This window comes from Ascaphus truei, chromosome 4 (genome assembly GCF_040206685.1).
Source record: "Ascaphus truei isolate aAscTru1 chromosome 4, aAscTru1.hap1, whole genome shotgun sequence".
Classification (NCBI taxonomy): Eukaryota; Metazoa; Chordata; class Amphibia; order Anura; family Ascaphidae; genus Ascaphus; species Ascaphus truei.
Genome location: NC_134486.1, coordinates 114,693,664 through 114,716,898, shown reverse-complemented (window position 1 = coordinate 114,716,898; position 23,235 = coordinate 114,693,664). Strand labels below are relative to the sequence as shown.

Sequence of the window (23,235 nt, the reverse complement as noted above, 5' to 3'; positions counted from 1 at the left end):
ACAATCTATCCATGGACCAACGTATACTAATGGTAGTGACATGCTTTTAAAGAGTCACATCTGGGTGATTTGAAGGTTATTTTATTTATTTTTTAACCAGAATTTGAAACCTATGTGTATCTTTGACATTCTATTTTGTTTTTAAAGTTATTTTATAAACATGGTGCCTTGTTGGTCCTTCCATACCACCTACTCCCTCTCCCTCCCTTTTTTGTTACTTTATAAACATGGTGAACTGAGATTTACAGTAGGAGGGGTTAGATTTCCTCTGGTGTCTCCCTTTTTGTCTGTCACTGTGTTCAACAAGTGTTAGGCCCGGGCCATAGAGGGGTGAGGCGATCCGAGCCGCGCTGAGGCTCGCCTGCTGAAATCTGGGCTATTTCATGCCCATACAGGCGAGCCAGCGGGCGCGATCGGAGCCGGGGGGAGGTGGTTGGAGGCGGGGCAGTGACGTCGCTGGGCCAATCGCCCGCGATGCACTGACGTCGACGTCACGGCGCAGTGACGTCGACACTGCTGTGCTGTGATTGGAGGTTTTCAGCCGACAGCGCGCTGACAACCAGCTTGGCGCTCGGCTGAAACCTCCATCTCGTTAGCACGCGTGCGGACGCTCGCGTGATCCCCCTCTCAAGGCATCCTCATTGAGGATGCAGGGGCTCAGCGCGGAGCGTCCGCACGCCTCAGCACGGCCTGTCCATCTATGGACTCGGCCTTAGAAGGGGGCTAATTACATGGTGACTTTATCTACTCCAGAGATGCCAAAAAAGGTTAAATATTTACTGTCCACATGGGTGAAAGATACATTTGTTTACAAATGTTTTTTTTTTTTGCTAGCCACATGACATTGTACATTTAAAAGTACAGTACTATTCTGGACTAAACTGAGCTAGTGGCAAGTTGAAGGGGTTACATCTGGTTTATTCATTGCATATATACATACATACATACACAGACAAACAAGTTTATTATAGTTTCTGTAGTTTGATCATATCATCAAAGTTGGAACTTTATCTGCTACCTTAAGGCCTCGGGCATGGTCAGCGCTGAGGCGTGCTTACCAGTGAGCCCCTGCAGCCGCAATGAGAGCGGCTTTAGCAGGGGTTCGTGCACGCTTCCGCAAGCGTGCGGAAGCGTGGGTCTTAAGAAAATTTTAGATTCAAGCGCTCCCGGGAGCGCAGGGGCGGTCACGTGAGCGGTTCGCCCAATGAGGGCGAACCAGCTCCGTGACGTCACTGGCCCGCCCCCGGACGGTGCGCTAACCAAGGCCAGGGAAAGCACCCGCTTTCCCTCGGCCTCAGCGTGTCTCCGCACGGGCTGAGTCACCATGGACTCAGCCTAAGTGTCATGTCACGGTTTATTGAGCAAGACTTGCTCTGCTTTTCCACAGGCAAAGTGTCCTAGTGTTCCGCCTTTTTGACAGGGAGGGGGCTAGGAGTGGAAGGTACTTAACACACTTTTCTGAGAGGCCTGTTGTAATTAAACAAAATGTTCTTGGTTTTTAAACACAATAAAAGTGTTTTAATTTTTTTTCGTGGTGAACTAATTAGGACTGTCTCAGAAATCTTGCTCTGCATATTTTCTGTGCTTGGAGCTGTGCTAGATCATCAATTCATGGATGCAAACACAGGACTAGCTGTATGCATGTGTGCGCGCACACACATACGTCCTTAACAATTGAAGTGTGATGAAGTACAGTATTACTAGGTAGCAATCTTTTCTTTGTAAGCGGCATTTCAAAATAATAATAATAATAATAATTTACACTATGCACAAGTGCATGTCATTTCCCAGAATCCCTAGCTGCATTGGAATCATAGTATGCTAGGAGTTAATGGTGAAAAGCAGGGTTGCAGACCTGTCTGGGACATGTGAATGTGCTCATACGTGATATTTTTTACACAGAATTCAAACCCAAGGTAAGAGGATCCTTCAGAACTGAAACACATTTTTAACTCCGGGAACCCTCTAATTCTTGGCTTTTTTTAAGTTGCCGGTTTACTTCTTGGATGTTCAAATATGATGCCCACAGTCAGCCAATAGGAAGCCGCCACGTCATCCGTCTGCTGCTTCTTATTGACCTGCAGGATTTGGCGGCTATTTTGATTTCCTTAATCGGAGTTGAAACGCTGACAACTAAACGGTAAATATCTCGGGATAGTTTAGCTCTGGGGGACCCCCTGGCTCTTAAAATTCTGTAAAAAATATTGTAAGTATGTAGAGCAGGGGTAGCCAACTCCAGGCCACCAACAGGTCAGGTTTTCAGGATATCCCTGCTTCACCATGGATGGCTCATAAGTGGCTCAGTCTTTGACCTGCTTTTTGTGCTGACACTTGGATGCACAGGGTGGGGGGGGGAAGGGAGCGGTATTGTCAGGAACACACCAAAAAATAAAAAATATACACAATAATGGTGCAGTATATTAAAACAGTGGGGGAATGGGTAAATCTTGGCTCTCATGCAATGCCTACTTACAACAGGTCAAATAAAAGCAGGCAGTGGTCTGACTCTGTCAGAAGGATGTAGGTTCGGATTACAGCAGAGATGGGAATCTGATGGTATATAACTTCATGCAGGATGCTTTCAGGGTATATCGACTCAGATGCACGCAGAGTGGCATAAGAAAGAGAAACGGACCATAGTACAGATCACTAAGTACAAATTTATCCAATCAAAAACAGGGTGCAAAAAACGTACTTACAATAAGTACTTTAAAGATGTTCACGTAGCAGTATCGTGAGACAGTAGAGGGCTCTTTCACGATGATAAGCTGGCTGGATGTCTTCCCTTAGCTCCCACCTCTCCGTCGCGGTATGGCGTCTGACGTCAGTTCCGGCAACACGGGTGATGACATCCGGTAGGCAGCGGGGAAGATGGGTCTCAGCAGATCGCTTGTGTGGACAGCAGGCACCTCACACGTCTTCACGCTTCACGTGCCTGCTGTTTACACAAGCGATCTGCTGAGACCCATCTTCCCCGCTCCCTACCGGATGTCATCACCCGTGTTGCCGGAACTGACGTCAGACGGCAATACCGCGACGGAGAGGTGGGAGCTAAGGGAAGATATCCAGCCAGCTTATCATCGTGAAAGAGCCCTCTACTGTCTCACGATACTGCTACGTGAACATCTTTAAAGTACTTATTGTAAGTACGTTTTTTGCACCCTGTTTTGATTGGATAAATTTGTACTTCGTGATCTGTACTATGGTCCGTTTCTCTTTCTTATGCCACTCTGCGTGCATCTGAGTCGATATACCCTGAAAGCATCCTGCATGAAGTTATATACCATCAGATTCCCATCTCTGCTGTAATCCGAACCTACATCCTTCTGACAGAGTCAGACCACTGCCTGCTTTTATTTGACCTGTTGTAAGTAGGAATTGCATGAGAGCCAAGATTTACCCATTCCCCCGCTGTTTTAATATACTGCACCATTATTGTGTATATTTTTTATTTTTTGGTGTGTCCCTGACAATACCGCTCCCTTTCCCCCCCCCCCCCCCTGTGGATCAAGACTACTCCTGTAAGGAATCAGTACATATTCCTTGGAAGGTGGAGAAGTGTGTTTTTCTGGGATACACACCATTCCTAAGTATTGTATTTAAAAAAATTTTGTTATCACATTTATACTCTATTAAGGTGTTTATGAGCGCCGATACAAGTCATTTGGTTGCACTGACACTTGGATGGCCATAAAATCTGAATTGTTGGGGGGGGGGGGGTCTTGTTGGCCACCCGTGATATAGAGTCTGTGTGTCACAGGTACATACCCCTACTCTCCCAACATTCCTAACAAAATGCTGACTCCTAAAAATTCTGTCTGGTGTGTGTATGTGTGTATATGTATATATATATATGTGTGTATAATATATATATAACCATCATATTTTAAGTTATGATGGGTGAAAAAGGCAACAAGAAACCTCCACCGTATAGCATATAGCTAATAAAAAGATCACTTGTGAGCATATTCACATGTCTAGACAGGTCTAAGGCCTCGTTCAGGGTGCCAGAGGCAGGAGTTGGAGGGCATTTCAAAATAATGATCTTTTTATTTGCTGTATGCTATACGGTGGAGGTTTCTTGTTGTCTTTTTCAGCCACCATAACTTAAAATATGAAGGTAAATCCTACAGCCTTGAAAATTGCAAAGTCAGTACAACCAACCTGTCATGATAGGCTTGCCAGTCGTGTAATAAAGGGGTCAACCCCCAGTTGGCAGCCCCTACAATCGTGCAGGATGCGAGGGGTTAATGGAATCGTATACATGAATTTCTGCAGTCCCCTGCTTCAGCACAAAATGTATTCCCCTTTGTTTTATGTGTTCCCGCCCTGTGACGTGATTGCACCAAACATCTACACTGGGATCAGGCCGGGAGGGAAGGGGTTAACTGTGTTTGAATGTTTATGGCCCTGTGTTCCCCTTTGCCTTTTTGGCCACCATTTGCAGTGACATACAGAACACCATGTATTCCTATGCAGACGTTACAAGGCTGTTGCAATTACTGCTGGTTTTGAAATGTGGTTTGTGCAACGTGAGGTTTTAAAACCCAATATTGCTATCTCCGGTTCCGTGATAGCTGCAAGTCTGAAATTTGGCCACGAGGCACAGACCCCGAGTCAGGATTGCATGGCAGGTTTCAGCCCTCTCAGATTAACCGAACAGAGTATTTTTGATATATATAAATTGTGATATATTTCTGTATAGTCTGGGCTACCCAATTAGCCCATGAAAGTTCCTGGCCATGTGGAATTGTAATGAGCCATCAGGCGCAGATGAGTCTGCGTGCTTTGTCCGGATCAAGGCTTCAACCCCCAGATTGAGTGTGCAGGGGGGAGAGATAGCAGGATCTGGTTGTGTATGTTTAGGTGCTACAAATCACACCTCCAGTCAGCCTTTCCTCTGTGAAGAAATACAGACGGCAGACTCAGAGGCACCAGGCTTAGGAGTGGGGTGCACTAAATGGGACTCTGACTGACAGTATGTGCACATGTCACACCTACTAGGGGGCATGTACCAGCTTGCTCCCACGTGAGCTGGCAAAAGTTAATTGGGTCCAGATAATTGTTCTCCAATACCTGGGTCCCAATGTTAAGGAGTAGAGACTAACATCTATTTAAGTGACTGTAAGCCCCTCTACCCAGTTGTCTTCGTTTGTATCATGTATTGCTGAATTGATTGCTAGCCTGAATCCTGGCTACTTCATGGTCCCCTTCCTAAGTAAGTGTAAATATTCCGTTTGTTATTTGTCCAACATTGTGTGTCCACCTTATTTGAAGGAATAAAATCTCTTTATCATATCACAGTCGTATTCAATTCAACCCAATAATTATGTGTATATTATAACCCTGTAAATTATCGTGACAGGCTTATAAAAAAACTGGTGGCAGCGGCGGGACTGAATTGAATCTGTTACAGTTTACTGTGGGACTCTGTAACGCAGTGGGAACGCGTGAAAAGTGCGAGTCGTGACACAACGTCTCACTGATGAGATCCATTAAGGTTGAAATATGTCTGTGAATGGTTTCTCTGGCTTTGCATCTGATTCCCACACTGTGCTTAAAACTGTGTTAACAGAGAGCATTACCGCAGGTGTGCGCAAAGTTTTTAACTTGCGCCCCCCCTGCCTCTTTACCTTCTGCCTTGCGCCCCCTCTCCTCCTTGGCTCCGGTGTCAAATGACATCACGGGGTCATGTGACATCACGTGACTCCGCTGCATCATTTGGTGTCTGTTACCATGGCGACGCATCGTCAAAGATCAGATAAGTGAAGCTGCAGAGGTCTCACGCCCCCCCCCCCCCCCGGCACTTAATTTAAGTGCCTTGGGGGAGAGTGGGACCTCTACCCGCCGCGCCATGGCAGAATAGGTACCTGACAGCTCCGCTGTGGAACAAGCAGGAATACAAGGGGGAGCAAGGGTTAAACAGATTTCAGCAGTCTTCAGGTCAGACAAACCTCAAGGGTTAGAAAAGCCAGGAGGGCGGGGGAAGGGGAGAAAATGAATGGGAACAGTATATATTAATAATACTTACACGGCCTAGTGTAAGTACAATCACATCAAGAGGTATCTGTCACAGTCCAGTACTCATACCCCGGTCCGTACATCAGAGGGGCCGGATAACTGGAAGGTAGGGCAAAGGGAATCCTCGCTCTGTTCCTCTATCCTCTATCCCCGCGTCTCCCACGTGGAGTACACGAACAGATGGAGAGGCAAGTATTTTAGTAGAAAATCGCCAATTTAATCAATAATTGAAAAATATAAAGGCAAGGCACTCACATCACAACAAAGTCCTGGTCAGCACCCGTAATGCGGGCGCAAGTCCTACAGCTGCAGTCCCTGCTGTTTAACCCTTGCTCCCCCTTGTTTTCCTGCTTGTTTCTCCTGTCCAGGGTTTTGGATAACCCCTATTGGGGTTGTAGCAGAAGGGTTCATCAACTTAGGTTTTTTAATAAACTGCCTAGGGGTATTCGTCACCATCAACTGGTAATATTTAACCCTTTCTTTCTCCTTGGGGTTCCCTATTGTGGAGATTAGCACCAAGGTTTTTCGTTGTTTTTCTTGGGTCCGCTGTGGAAACCGCAGCTCTAGAGCGGATCTCCTGACACTTTCCCTCCTGAGGACCGGGTCTTGTCTATCTTCTCACTGCAGACCTCTCGAACCGACCGCCCCAAGCCCGCCTCTTAATGTCTCACTGCCATAATGCTCTTTGTGGGGATAGGCCTGAAGACTCCAGCGTAGGCCAGCGCCATTTTGTTTTGCCTTGTGTGGGTCAAGCATCCAGCACCCCATGGGGGATGTAGAATGGTTGGCCGGCCCCTCGCAACATTGGTGGACCACTGACCTTGAGTAGAGATATCCCTGTTGGTTTGCTTTTGAAGGGGTAAGTGACCCAAGACTGGTATGTCCCTGCCAAAGCTCTGCTAACAATCTGTGCTCTGTTCAGCTGCTGGCAAAACACCCAGGGTGCTCTCTATATCGGTCTCCAGGTCTGGATTGGTGTCCGTGGGGTGCACCCTGTGGCAGGTTCCAGGGTCCGCTGCGCCCTGGAATAAAGGCTCTGGTTCTCTGTGATCTCTCTGGCAGCACAGTCCTCAGTGCTCCAAGACAACCTTGTGCAGCACCCATTTAAACCTCCTTGATGAGCCAGGTGGAGACTTGTTAATTAACTCTAGCTGCAATTAAACAGCTCCTTGCTGGCATCATCCACTACAGACAGGCTTTAGGTTTGCTGCCTTCTTAAACCCGAGAGAGGCCCTGTCACATCTTACAATGATGTCACAGCTTTCTATTGGCCACCGATGGCAAGCTGACCGCAGTGAACATATTGAGCATGTATTTTAAATTAATAATATATTGTATTGTGATTTAAAGCATGTTTTGATAATTAATTGGTGCAACACATTGCATTGAATTATACGGCTGCGCTTCTAGTGCCGGCGACAGCGACTTGACGGTGATGTCACGCTGCGGTTGCTGGCAAAATCAAATTGGCTTGACTTCCAGCGCAATCGCATCGCTTCTTCTACAAGCGCACGCGACGGCGGCAATACGTGTGTTTTGCCGTGCCATCGCCGGCCCTATAAGCGCAGCCTAACACAACACATTGCAGACCTATCCTACCTCTTCTTTTTTTTTTTTTTTTTTCAATTTTTTTTATTATTTTTCAAGAGAATGACATCTTATAAACAAGTATTCACGTACAACTGTTACAACTTCAAATTTTACAGCGAAATGAGGTAATAAACGTTACATTCCACCATCAGTCGGATTTGGTTGTCTTCATTCCCTACATATTTAGTTTACGCCTGTTGTAATTTACAGAACTTTTCTTATTTTATTTTCATTTTTTTTTTTTTTATCACATCTTAGGGAAGCGGCCGCTTCCATGGATGTCACTCTCAGAGAGATTCAAGAATAGAAGAGAGAAAAGCAAGAAGGAAGAGGGTGGGGAAGGTGGGGAGGGGCTATCCTACCTCTTCTAACACGAGTGTGACCTTGTTTATAACTGTTACATACACCCATAATCCTATTATCTCTTGCTGTCCATGAAATGTCTGTAAATTGAATGTATTACCAATGTTCATTTAATGCAACCATGTGTTAATTGTATTATTTAAGTAATAATCCCCGAAGAACAGGGCATTACTGGCCAATAATGCCCTGGCTGGAAGAGTTGAAGGCCCGAGTCAAAGCCCAATAATGCCCTGTTCTGAGGGGATTATTACTATTATAGGCTAAATGTAGGCTTATTTAATAAATAATAGACACTTTTGTATAGTTAAATAGATTTTTTTATTAAAATAAAATGGTAAATACATGAAATTACCTCTATATATACGCTTACACTGCAGATATCTATATCCACACACTGCCGCCCCCTCTGTGTACGCGCACACGCACATGCGTGCGCGCACACACACACACACGAGCTCTAGACACACAACACAGCACCTCCTCTACACTCAACACAGCACCTCTACACACACACACGCACACACGCGCTGCTACACACACACACACACACACACACACACACACACACACACACACTGCTGCTACACACACACTGCTGCTACACACACACACACACACACACGCTGCTGCACACACACACACACACACACACACACACACACACTGCTGCTGCACACACACACACACACACACACACACACACACACACACACACACACACACACACACACACACACTTTTGCTACACAAACATGCTACACCCATATACACTGCTGCTGACACTGACACACACACACACACACACAAACTGCAGCCACAAACAAACTGCAGACAGCCACTTACTACTTTGCAGACTTCCCCCCAATTCAACTGAATCTGCTCAGAAAATCTCAGTCAGCTCGGGAGGGGGAGGTGTGAAACTGTGTCTGATACTTTTTGACCAATCCCCTGCTCGGTCTCAGAGCTGTTACTTAATTTGAACCAATCCCCTACCCTGTCTCAGCTGTTCTGATAGCTGATTTACTGGAAATAAACAGATTGAAAACGGCACTTTGCATGCTGCTAAAATTCCGGGCATTACTGATTGGTTAAAATTCCGGGCATTATCCAATCAGAGCAGGGTTTTCAATAATGCCCTGAATTTTACTGCTTTTGCCTATAATTCCTGGTAAAACATTTTTATAAATAAAACGTGAGCAAATTATCACTCGGGTTCAACGATATTCCTATAACTCTGGTATAGAATATAAAAGAATTGAACAACACTAATACCTAAATTGCATACAAAAAAGCGTTTCAGCGTAAAATACCCGTGAGCTAAGTGTGCCTACTGCACTAGTAATTGTAATGAATGTGCATACAATGAATAATATCAACCACTAATAAAGTGAAAATATCAAAACAGTGATGATTCCCTGGAGTGGTGTAAAACCCTTAATAGTAATGGCAGCCAAGAGGAAATGATATACAAGTTTTCCCAAACTTGTTACAACAACTGATAAACAACAAAGCAGATCCCTGGTGCAAAATGATACTGTATTACCAGTCCCAAGAGTCCATGAAATAATCCATAGCCAAAGAAGGTAAAACAGATCCTGGTATGTCCTTTGAGGTGTTCTCCTATGATTTAAAGCTGCAGTTCAGTCTTTTTTTTTTTTAAATTAATTTTTTTACTTCAATAGTTTCATGTGGGCAATCTCTAATTACCTAAAGAACTCTATAGCTGCAGGTCAATTCTTTCTCCATGTATTGATCGGCGAAATTTGGTGACATAATTAGTGAAGGGATCTGTTTATATTCTGCTTCTGTCTCTCAGTGGAAGCTCATGAATATTCATGAGCACTCCTGCACTGACATGTGCTAGAGGGAGGGCAGGGCTGACAAAGCGGTGTGCCAGGGCTTATGACAGGACATGAAGGGGCAGTGCCTTAGCAAATGGCTGTTAAAATAGAATACAAGAAAATTGGTCTTTCAAAGTTGTTTTTTTAAAAACAGAAAATGCTAAAAGTATTTTTTCTTACTACAGAACTGATTTATTAAAAAAAAAACCACACATGCAGGATATTGACTGAACTGCAGCTTTAAAACAGCGAAATCAGACCATAGCCCAGTAATCAGTCAGCAGAAAAAAATACTCCCATACGGGTTTGAAATGCCTTCTTACAGCATTCACAGTGGTTAAGGGCAGTGGATATAATCTGTGCTTTAACCTCCGGTCGTCTGGCTGAATCCACGAATCCCACGTAGTTCACGGCAACGATCCTCAATGTAGTCCCTCACACCAGTCACCAGCAAATGTTAACCCCAAATAATGAAATAAACACAGCGTGGTACAGTGGGGACAACTTTAATAAAAAGCGCAAGACCAATTTAACACTTACAATGTGCCAGATCTTGTCGCATAATAACAATTGCCGAAACGTTCTATCTTTACTTGAGAAAGACCACACAGTTGGTTGAAAAGTTGTGTTTAATGATTGAATAAATTCTTCTTTTGACAAATTCCGCTGTGCCCTGGAACATCTATTTTTCATATCTCTATCTGGGAAGGGCACTGTTCCCAATGCCAAAACAAGAAATTGGAATCCCAGCTCTATTATAGGATCATCTATACACTAACCTATATACGCTATGCACAGTGATGTCCCTCCACAGTGAACTTCTCTCAGGAACCTAACCGCAACAACTTTTTCCCTCACTATATACTGTATACAGGCAGTCCTCGTTTTACAACGCTTCGCTTTACAACGAATGGCTTATCCAACACTATGCAATGCATACCTATATTCATTTTTACAACGCCAAAATGGTTTATCCAACGCTCTTACGACGCTTTGCAACGTTGTGTATGTGTGTATATATATACACATTCACATAAACAACGTTGCAAAGCGTCGTAAGAGCGTATATATATAATATACTATATAATATTATATTATACTATATAATATATTATTTATTATGTTATATTATATATATAATACAGTATATACACTATATAATGTGTGCGCTGCATATGTTATTGCCTGCATAAAATATTTTGTGTATTTTAGCATTAAAAATGCCTTCAGGAACGGAACCTTTCATTTAAACAGTGTTCCTATGGGAAAATGTGTTTCCCTTTACAACGCCATTTTGAGTAACGCATTGTGTCGGATAACCGAGGACTGCCTGTACACTAATGTGATGTCACTGTCACCTGGTAGAACTGGGTGGGGCTTACTTTGTGAGAGATGTTTTTGCATAAGTATGAGCTACCCGAGTAAGGAATACATAACATTCTAATGCTTTGCGGTAATCCCTAAGTAACAGGATGATGCTGAGAGGGCACACTTAACCCTTTCATTACACTTACGACATTCTCCTAACCTAACAAGGGCTGTGACCGTCATGACATTTTTGCTGGTTTCCTCTGGACTTTAGGTACACCAGACGCCGGTAGAGGTGACCATGATATAGGTGGAAGAGTACTGTCCTGTTATGTTCCCTTCAGCAGGAAATACATTGTGGCAACATAATTGCCACCCAAGCATTCAGTCACAATCCTGGCAGTCCAGTAGCATTGATGTTATGTCTTCAGACTTCCAGCATCAAAAGGATTAAGTGGCACGTTCTTTCCTCTCGCTCACTCCTCCTCACCTTTTTAACTTGGGATGTCTTTTCACTTTGCTGCAAGAACAGAATCTACTATGGTTCTTTCCCCTCATACAGAGGTAAAAGGAAGGGTTCACAGTGTAGTGTAGGACCTGCATTAATTTGGTTATACCTTGACGTTGGTTTGCAGGCTTATGATGCTTTTGGCCAAAGGGTTTAACTAAATAACCAAGTTATTATTATTTATTATTATTATTGAAGTATTTAAACTTTATACTTATTACCAGTGTTCGACAAATCTATACATTTGCTCGCCCCGGGCGAGTGGATTTAACCCCCGGGCGAGTAAATATTGGCCCAAGCAGCACACGTTTGGTACTAGGTGGCGAGTAGATTTTTTTGTGTGGCGAGTAGATTTTTTGGTGATTTGTCAACCACTGCTTATTAACATATATGTTTTGTCAATTGGATGTAGCATTGGGCACCCCTGTCTTTTGTTGTATGCATTTGCCACGCTCAGTAGCACTCTTTTTGACATAAATATATATTCTTGATGTGGTGGGGGGTGTATGACTTTGAGCTAGCTGGGAATGTGTGTGTTAGTCCAGTAGCATTGATATGTCTTCAGACTTCCAGCATCAAAAGGATTAAGTGGCACGTTCTTTTCTCTTGGTAATATATATGATCTTTAGGAGGCTGTCGGGCTATTTGGATTTTGCGTGAGGCATATGAACAAGCTCTGTAATTTTGTTTTCTGTACTATAATATATACTGCAATTTTTTTTTATATCAATTTTTTTGTACCCTCTATTTTAATGTATCCATCGGATGAGTTGCAAATTCTAATTTTTGTGCGGGGTTGTTTTCTCTTTCAGCCGTCGGCAAGATAAGTTTGCAGGAAGAACTGGATCAGATACTGAAGGAGAGGATCATGGTTTTGGACGGTGGTATGGGCACCATGATCCAGCAGCATTCCCTAACGGAGGAATGCTTCAGAGGGCAAGAATTTGTGGACCACCCCAAACTTCTAAAAGGAAACAACGATCTTCTAAGCATCACTCAGTCGGACATAATATACAAAATTCACAAGGTATTGGCGAAATCTATGGCGAAATTTGTCAACTGTTTTTACCTCGACAAATCAAATGTCTGCATGGATTGTAACATGTAGGTTTGTGAAAAAAGGAAAAGACGGTGTATAAATAGCGCTAATGAAAGTGAGTGAATGGTGACCCCTCTATAGGGATTAACCCCCTAGTGGCGGGCTAGGCTGCCTGGTGGAAACTGATTTGTACAAATCAGAGTGGAACATAAAAACAAAAGAAATACCGGCGCCTTATGAGTCCAATGTAGTAACTGTCCTGGAAGTCCAAAACGTGAGGAGAAACGTCCAAAGGAGCAACCAATCAATTCGTAGACCGTCGGATGGTCAGATGCGACTTTCTCCATGCGTTGCGTAATATGAAATGAGATAAAGAAAAATATAGTGCAACATAGCCAGCACAGGATCAATTGATCAAAAACAATGACTAACACGCCTACATGACGATACAAAACAGACAAAACAAACATAAGACATACAATAGCAAGGCTGAGAATAAAAGCTAATTTAATACAAAATAAAAAAATATAACATTGGAAATATGCGAGTGACAGAGAGACCGCCAATCCGATGGAGTAAAACCGGAGCCCTACTCACAGGATGGTGGATGTAAACAGGCAGTGGATATCGGCTGTGGAGAGATGTAAATCACACAGTAGCACGCCTATGAGCGTCAATTCATGAGTCAATTCACAGGCTTTGGAGACATTGCAAGTCTTTTCTCTTGGTGTACTTTTTACCTGTTCATTAATCCTCTGGATGCAGTCTGGACGTGGCTACTATGTCATTGGGTCTGTCAATCCAGGGGTTCCATGACGGTAGCTATCTCATAATGTTCCTGCTGGTTTTTGTAGGGTAGATAGCGCTCGAACGCTATATTTACTGTATGTGGGAGCGGATTAGGAGGAGCACTCCTGTCCCACTCCCTTTGTCAGCAGCGACAGAGCGATCACAAGCAATCGTGATGGTGCATGCCGGAGAGGCCGTGACTCTGATCCCGCAGCCCGTTCCGGCACTGAAATGGTTTAAATGTATTACTACCTGCAGCCTATCTTAACTTCACTAGGACTGATGCTATACATTTTCTCTGCTGTTGGTTAAAAAAAGTACTTACATGGTCAAGTGTTCTTTTTTTTTTTTTTTTTTCTCTTGCTTTTCGTTAGCATTCTTATAAAAGCCATTTTACACAAACCCATTGCTAACATTTACCAACTAGTGAGGCAGAAACTGGACACCAGCATACAGCATTTTGCGGTATATTGACCTCTAACAAATGACAATACAGAAAAATGTACATACACACCGGCATTAACGCAAACATCTTCCTATTCAACCTGTCCATTCAGTAAACGTGCCAGACAGTAAACATTTTGCGTTTATTTTTGCTACGCTAATAATATGGCCATCTTTTGAGAAAGTGATGAGTATGTATCTTATTATTTACCAATGGGAGTATAGGTGTTTTGAGTGTATCCTTCTTTACATTTATTACAGAACCACCTAATTGGTCTTTCCGTTTTCTTTATTTTTATGCGTGAGGACGCGACTCTCATAACTGGTAAAGAAAAACATTAGGGAAACCAAATACTTTATTCCCAAGAAGATGTTGCTATTATTATTATTATTATTATTCAAAAACAATGTATAGAGGAACCAAATAAATATGGTAACACTTTTGGTGCTGCTGCCACAACAACTTGAACATGCCATGTATTCCTTCTGAAATTCAGAACTGCAGGCACACGCTTCAACCTCTCAATTCGGTTTAAAAAAAGATATCCAAGAAGATACTTCTCTGAAACCGTCTGCATCACTTCTATTTGTCCGAATGATTGGGCCTGAAGATCAGCTTCATTAAGTCACTGTAAATCAGATTGCTGGCGAGGATTCCAGATAATCGAGCCGCAGACATGATCTCCAGTGAAGTTAACAAAAGCTGAAAAAAACCACAGAACGATACTTTTATTAGGCCCTGATAAAATACATTATGTCCATGTTGTTCGAGGTGAAGAGTGTATTTTATCATGGCCTAATAAAGTACAGTATTGCTTTTTTTTTCACCCTGATCTATGGTGCCATAAATATTTGCGTAAGCACAGAGTTCTGTGTTTTTTCAGCTTTTGTCAACTTCACTGGAGATCGTGTCAGCGGTTCGATTATGTGGAATCCTCAAGCAACCTGATTGACAGCAACTTAATAAAGTTGATCTTCAGGTCCAGTCATTCAGACAAATAGAAGTGATACAGATGGTTTCAGGTGAGTATTTTCTTGCATATCATTTTTTTATTTTTTTTGTCATTTTTTTTTAAAAACCCTATTGAGACGTTGAGTGAAGAGTGTGACTGCAGTTTTTGTACCTTGCTGAATTTCAAAGGAATAGATGGCAATCAGTACCATTATTTATTATTCATTATATTTTTGCCATGCAGAATACTCCGACCTCAAATGGTGGGGCATAAGGGATGGTAATGGTAGTTAGTGTAATCACAGGCTCTTATATCAGCACCTCAATAGCAACTCCAGGATGGCCACAAAACTGTTTAATATCTTGGTCTGACTTGAATTGTTGAGTCTGAGAATTCTCAGTGGTACCTTTTACTCTTGCACGATCGATTTAATGTTCTGTTTTACAATACAAGAAGTGCAAAGTCTTCTAGCCTTATTAGTCCCATGTGTACTGTTCAGATGAAGAAGAAACATCTGAGGTTTCAAAAGCTCTGTATACACTTCTACATCTATGAAATACTTTATGTTCACTCATTAAAAGGTAACTAATGGCAGAATCCTTACTTTGTCCTGCTGCAGGAATACTTGCTTTCTGGAGCCGATATCGTGGAAACAAACACCTTCAGCAGTACCAGCATCGCACAAGCAGACTACGGACTGGAACACATGGTTAGAATTCCTTTTGCCATAACATTGTCTGCAGGCGCCTGTAGCTTTCCTTGCAGTGGGCAAGTTACAGTTCTGTTCTAATGCCCATCACATATTACCTTGCAAAGGCAATAACATTTTTCCTTCACATTTAAAGTACAACATCTAAAGTAACACAAAAAAATCATCACTGAGCTATGTGTAATGCCTTCTCTAACATTTAAGTTCAGAATGTAACCTTGAATAGCTTTTGGCTTGAAAGCCTGTTTCCAAATACAGTAGCATATTACTGTAACTATTACACCAACAAAATATACAAATACATATACATTGGATTTAGGGCCAATTAATTGTACCTGACTGAGTGCCACATGAATTGGAAATATGTGAAATGATGAACCATACAAATATAATGTCCTAGCCAACCTTAGGACTTCCCAAATGACCAAGTATTTATCACTTGGAATATACAAATCTCTTCTTTGTAGATTGTAGTAGAATAATATAACCAGATCAAAATCAGAGTTGCATCCATATATTATTAACCTTTTTAAATGTCAATAAAGACTAAGACTGGTACCCGCCTCCCCCACCCCATTTTTGTTTGATCTATTTTGATTTCCAACCACTCGCAATGCTCGATCGTAATCAAAGCATATTCACAGTTAACTCCCCTGAAGAGCAGACGTCATTAATATACCTACTGTAGATGTGTCCTGGAAGGGGCTGTATTATTATTAAGCCGTTTTCTTACGCTAAAATGCAGACCTGGGCATAAGTTTTGCAATGATAATTTTACTAACAAGATGCCATCTTTTTCCAGGCATATCGTTTGAACAAGATTTCAGCGGAAGTAGCCAAAAGAGCAGCTAAAGATGTAACATCTGAGACAGGTGAAATTTCCTTTCTCGATTTAATGTTCTTTTTGATACTGCTTTGACCGTGATCATAATGAGCTTATGATTGTTATGGCAGGGCAGTGCATTCTAAGGCCGAGCTCATGGTTGTGGCGCGGGTGTGCACTCCTGAAGCCCCAGTGATGTGTGTGTTAGCTGCAGGAGATTGGGCGTGCGTGGCGAACTCTTCACGGAGCTGGTTCACCCTCATTGGCTGAGCCAGCTCACGTGATGCTGACATCACGCGACTGCAGCCCGAAATCTCAATTTGAGTTGTGGAAAAATGTAGCAGCGTCAATGCGGGCACTGGAGGAACTACCATAGGCAATCGGGTAAGAGTCCCGGAAGTGCGCGCGCACGTAACGAAACCGCCACCATGCGCTCGGCCGAACAACTGATGAATTAAAGCAGACTCTGGGGTTTTGCGTGATGGAGAAGTGCACACATTGAGACAGGACTAGGAGTGGAGTGAGAGAGCTTATTAGGGAGGCACATGAGGACGTTGGCTTGTTTTTCACGTCTGCACCTTATCCTGTACTGTGTTCTTCATAGATGTAATAGTGTGCACAGAGCATTGAAAACCTCACCGTTCTCTTCCAGCGACCCAGTTTTAAAAGCTCTGAATACACTACTAAATCTGCAAAGAACTCTCTTGTTGGGTTACTAAAACGTATCTCAATCAACAATAAATCTGCACTTATTTGACTGCTGGAACTGTCCTGTACATTAGTGGTAATGCCAGTAAACAACTTGGCGCTTCTTTCCTTGGAAATGTGATATCTGAGCGCTAGGAAAATGAAGGCAATGGAAAGAATGAATGCAGTGGTAATCCCAATGAGAGAATGATTGAGATTAGGAGAATTAACGTGATAGTGGCAAGACTTTATTTTACAAGTTACTGAGCTAGAGAGTAGTTCACAACTTTTTAAAATTATGCATCTGTATGAATCACCGTAATATGTTGCACTATAGACAGACATTGCAGACACAGTACATTTATCCCACCTGTAAATTCTCCATGTCTAGTGGTTTATACAAAGGTAACTTTTAGCTGTAAAAAAGCTGCGCCTGTGAGATTTCCTCCAAAGTACAGTAACTCCAAAACCGATTGTTACCCTGTGCTGTTAGTTGATTTGTTATGTAGCTTAGACATTTACTTATAAGCTGTCTTTATTTGTTCAGGCGTTAAGAGATATGTGGCAGGAGCCATGGGACCAACAAACAAGACCTTGTCTGTTTCCCCGTCCGTAGAAAGACCTGATTATCGTAATATTAGTAAGTACAACACGTCTTTCTGTGGGATCAGTGTTTAAAGGAAGAGAAAGCACAAGGTGGTAAACTCCCTTTACGTTCAGTGAGGATGTTTTGTTAAAAATGATGCCGTTTTCTTTTGTGCAAAACTATTTTTGACATGTGACCAGTACTGACTGGCATCTTATAAACCGGCAGGTACATTGATATAGTGAGGAATCGCACTGAAAAACAAATATAATGCTTCTATACATGGGCAAAAATAATATACAGAGGTGGTGCTACATAACCCTGAGGTCACTGTCCATGACCCACAAACAAGTACAAAAATAAGAAAATATTGTTGTAAAAAAACTTAGTGCTACGTCTAACCTGACATATTATATACTGTAGTTAAATAATTTTCTGTTTATAAGCCAGAGTCTTTTAGTTCAATTCTATGGCCAAAATTATTTAAGCCTACAACCAGTTAACGGTATGGCCGATCAGTAGGTCCTAACATTGCTGCACCTGCAAAAAGCTCTCATAACCTCTGTAACGGAGGGAGAACTGTCTTTAATAGACTGGTCATTCACAGGTGCTTAGCAAGAACTGCAATTAAAAAGGTGGGATGAGTGCGCTTGGAAGCAGAGAATGAGGGGTCACTAACCTCTAAGTTGCTCTGCCGACTGAAATTAACACACACAGCCCCTGTAAGCTCAGGACCAACAGAGGGGCCATACCATGATGTGGTTGTAGGCTTAAAATACTTTGGCCAAAGAATTGAACTAAATGACCCTTTGCTTATTAACAAGTATTTGACTATATAATATGTCAAGTTAGATGTAGCACTAGGCCTTTTTTTGTCTTATGTTGTATACATGAGGTCACAATCCTAGTAGCACTCTTTGACGCAATATATTTATGATGTGGTGGATTTGGGTTCTGAGCTTACAGGGGCCGTGTGTATGTTACTAATGCATCATACTGGGTTAGGTGTACAATGTTTCTTGGTCGGGAGGGAGGCTAACCCCGGAACCTCTTTGTCAGGTGTAACTATCCCTATGTGATGTAAAAATTAAATGCAAGCCCCCTTTTTTTGCTAAAATATTTTCTGTATACAATTGTCCTTTATTTTCTTCTTACAAGCAGGTAGACATGGGTCATTAATAGAAAAAAAACCAGCTAATTTTAACAAGACCATTAACTTTGTGAGCCATATAAAAGCATTAAGTGAAATGGTAAGCAAATTAAGATGGCTGTATCTAATATTGGTTGTATTGAACATATAAAGCGGAAGATTACCCTAAATTGTAAAAGCTTGCACATCTCTTGGGCTAGTCCAAGCCTCTTTGTGTATGTTGGTGTCTTTTAAATGTACAGTAGCTCCTATGTTTCAGTTCTGTACATCTATAATTATTCTACATGATTTGAGACTCTAATCTAAATACAGTGTAATTTGCAAGATTTGTCTGTGTGCCACAGTGTTGCTTATGTGGGGTTGGTGTGATGTAGGCATCATAATGCATTTCTGCAGTATTCTCTCATATCTGAGATTCAAATCCTAAAAGAATGTCAAACTAACAGATGAAAACGTAGCTTTCCTGTATTAACCACTTTTTATGGAAATCTGCATATTGTCCAGTAAGGGGGAAAAAAAACACAGGATAAACTGGTGCCTCAAGACTGCAGGGAGATTTTGGTATGATGACTTTGATTTCCCATTCTAGTCGGGCATGGGTGATTTTAGGCATTTGATGGGACAGTGACAGAATTCACCTTGTTGCTCCATTCTCCAGCTTTTGATGAGCTTGTGGAAGCTTATACAGAGCAGGCAAGAGGACTTCTGGATGGAGGAGCTGACATCTTGCTGGTAGAGACTATATTTGATACAGCTAATGCTAAGGTGAGTGACTATGTGTAAAGAAGATGCAGTGCCACCCACTCATTTTATTAGAACCTTTGACAAATAGGCATTATTTTTAAAAGGACAATCTCCCTTAGCAGCGGATATAACGGTTTATAAACAATGTTACTATGTAATTGGCTTAATTACACACATCCATTCCAAAGCAATTTCCACTTCTGTACCACAGGCATTTATACAGCCGTCTGTCTCATTTTCCTTACCGCACTTTCCTGAGGGTACAGGAAAAAACAGCTTGCGATCTGACAGACAAATTTAACATTAAAAAGGCAAATAATATAAACTACACACAATACATGTTTTTTTTAAAATTTATTTATTTATTTTTAATGTACATACTCGAAAAACAATAGGGACTCTCTTAATCGTATTCTGATTTTTATGACTTGAATGCACTTTAAGAGATCCCAATCTGCCAATTCTGTCCAAAAATACGAATAATATTTACTTTAGTTAGGCGTCATTTTTAGCTGTAGGTGCTAGACTGCAGAATAACGTGTTTGCCTTTTGTAGAAAAGGTATTTTTATTCCTCAGAGGGCACAAAAGGCACGCTTCAGGCTCATGGTACACACTGCAGTATGAAATGGCAGTAAGTGTCGCTGTCAAAAATGTTAACCCCTTTGCTGCCAGGGGGGGCATTCAATGTGTTGCAGACCCACCTGGCAGCAAAAGGTGGTCTTAGATGATTGGGTGCTCCGTTAACCCCTTCAGTGCTGGTCATGTAAGACCTTGCAAAGCCTGGTCTTCACTGCTAATAGTGTGAGTTAAAGTGAGAACTTTTAATTTGTTTTTTCCAATTTGTCTTTGTATTTTTAATAACACCAAAGTGCGACCACCATACTTTGGCAAACATATTACAATATGGTGGAGTACTGACATTTAGATCAGTGTGAGCTGCTTAAAGCAGCAAAACATGGGAAATCTTATGTGTTTAAAAAAAAAATCAGTTCTGTAGTATTGGATAGTGACTACTTTTTTGTTTATACTTCAACTTTTCATGCCATTTTTAATGATTTCTATAGCAGGATTTAGCCCACATCCCAAGCAGTACAAGATCTTTGCAACACTTTCCTGTTTGGAAAAATATATGGCAAATGCTCCCAGCAGTTTGAGCTATAAACCGTAAAAATAAATAATGTTACATTGTAGGTGAGGTTGAAAGACATATGTCCATCAAGTTCAACCCATTTTTGTAATATAATGAATGGTACATTGGCAAGGCGAAGTGAGTAAAGACACTGGCACTGAGTTTGAAGCAGGGGAACCTGGTTCAATTCCCGGTGTCGGCTCCATGTGACCTTGGGCAAGTCACTTTATCTCTCTGTGCCTCTCTCTGTGCCTCGGGCACCAAAAACATAGATTGTAAGCTCCACGGGCAGGGAACTGTGCCTGCAAAATGTCTCTGTAAAGCGCTACGTAAAACTAGCAGCGCTATACAAGAACACGCTATTATTATTATTGTAGCAGTCGAGTTACACCAACTGAAGCAGACATTATGTTAAACACACTATCAGGATTGTTCCAGATTTATACCCGGAGCACCAAATGATTTCCTACCTAGGTAATAATGTAGAATTATACATTGTCACATGCTTTACATATTAAAATAATAAAATACAAAAAGGGGAAAGTTGTATTGCTGCTTTAACTAAAAGTTGCTGAGTAATTCGGGAATACACCTTTCATCAGGACAAAGTGTTGTAGGTGATATAAGCATGTATATTACCTGGTTGCGTAAGAACTATAGGTGAAATGTTAACAGTTCCAAAGCACAGATACTACTGTTCGGAGATCTGATTCACAATGACCTTTTCTCCTGATATAATTACTTTTTTCAAACTAGCTAGGGTTTTGTGTGTTGATATGATGTTAAATATTTCTAAAGTACGATAACACAACTAGTGAAGCATGGTTTGTTCAAATTCAAAGGTCGCTTGTTCGACAAGTTGCATATGGTCTAAAGTTCATTGTGATGAGGTCATCGAACTGAGTGTAAAAAAAAAAAGAGAGGAATAAATAAAGCAAATGGTTAAAAACTAAATAAATTTAAGGGATTTATACCTAGTTGAGGGATTTGCTATGGGAAAGTTCTGCAGTTCCACAGAGTGCGTTTTTCTGTAAGACCGTATATTACAGATGCAATAACATTCAGTGTCCATTCGTTCTTGTGGTACTTTGATGGTCAGGTGTGTAACACACTAGTGGTGTGGTTATATACAGTAAATCACTGCCACGAAATGTATAGAAAATAATTTGACGTTGTAAGATGTATGTATACGCAGACATACAGCACAAGCACGTTTCCGAAAAGAATAAGATGCAGTCAGAATTAGTATATTTTCATTGATTTTTGCTGCACGTGAAATGCGTTTTAATCAATGGTCAACAATTATGTCCACAAGTTAGAGGCTCTTAGATGACTGTAATTGAGTATTTGACTGGCTATACTGAGATTAAAACAAATTTCTCGAACATGACAAAATGCATCTTTTAGTTTTATAAAGACATGCTGTAATTTAACGTGGCATTAGTCCACATGTGATGTACAGAGAAACATTCACCCTTCCATACTTGGGAAAATGGCCAATTCCAGTAGTCTTATCGTCCAGACTTATCACAGATCATAATGGGACTCAAGAAGTATCTGCTATAAATAGTTTTCCATTCTATGCAAGTACACTACCATAGAAGTGTTTTTTTTACTTCTATTGTGTCATAATGCCCAATATAACTTTTCAGGAATGGAAATCAACCCATGATGTTGCTTTGTCACTTGATTTCTATTGTTATTTTTCTGTAAACGTACAAAGATTGTTGAAAAAAAGAATTGTTGAATATCTGACATCACGGTACTAATGTGTGTGTGTGTGTGTATATGTATATACCACACATTTAAGTTGTGTGTTCATTTGCATGTCATTTCCCAGAATCCCTTGCTGCAGTGGAAGCGCTGTATGCTAGGTGATAATGGTGAAAGGCAGGGTTGCAGACCTGTCTAAGACATGTGCATGTGCTCACAAGTAATATTTTTTTGTGTGTGTGTGTGTGTGTGTGTGTGTATATATATAAAATTTTTTATTTTATTTAATAGGCAGCTCTCTTTGCAATCAAGAAACTCTTTGAAGGAGAATATGAAGCTATGCCCATTTTTGTAAGTACATCTGATTGACCTCTCAAACATATTGTTTGCAAAGACTGAAAAATCTAAGCATAAGTATTGTAGTGTGTAACTAACGTAAAATACAGTAATGTTTACAACAAATGCATGTAGATAACTCAAAGGCCTTTTTGCCCCCAAAAGGACTAGTATTAATAATATCTTAGTTCAAATAGTCATTTTTATAGCACAGTGTATTCTGCACTAGAGGTGTGCACATGTCTGCAAATATGTTTTGAAAACTTTTTAGATGTTTTTCCTTTAATTTTGCGTTTTCTGTGAAATTATTTCAAAAGTTCACATTTGCCAAAAATGGCAGTATAAAGGATCATATGACCTCGGGTCAAATATCTCCCCCCCCCCCCCCCCCCCTAAGCTGCAGACACTGGGATTTAACTTATGTTCTCCCATTTCAAGGACTGTGTTCTTACCACTAGGTAGATCCTACTACAACTAGAGGTTGAAATGGTGAAAGTATGT

The 23,235-nt window shown here is 41.4% G+C and overlaps 1 protein-coding gene across 2 annotated transcripts in view; it reads left to right on the top strand.

Annotated features, from left to right (window-relative positions):
* The window catches only part of MTR (5-methyltetrahydrofolate-homocysteine methyltransferase), an 89,689-nt gene that overhangs the window by 5,745 nt on the left and 60,709 nt on the right, over positions 1-23,235 (top strand). The window contains exons 1-7 of one of the 2 annotated variants that reach the window (XM_075596482.1): positions 12,529-12,658; positions 14,788-14,926; positions 15,476-15,565; positions 16,368-16,437; positions 17,623-17,715; positions 19,470-19,576; positions 22,690-22,749. In XM_075596482.1, the coding sequence (XP_075452597.1) occupies positions 15,563-15,565; positions 16,368-16,437; positions 17,623-17,715; positions 19,470-19,576; positions 22,690-22,749 (333 nt within the window). In that variant the 5' untranslated portion in view covers positions 12,529-12,658; positions 14,788-14,926; positions 15,476-15,562. Of the gene's footprint in view, positions 1-12,443; positions 12,659-14,787; positions 14,927-15,475; positions 15,566-16,367; positions 16,438-17,622; positions 17,716-19,469; positions 19,577-22,689; positions 22,750-23,235 lie in introns of those variants that run through there. The other variant, XM_075596481.1, reaches the window with a different exon arrangement.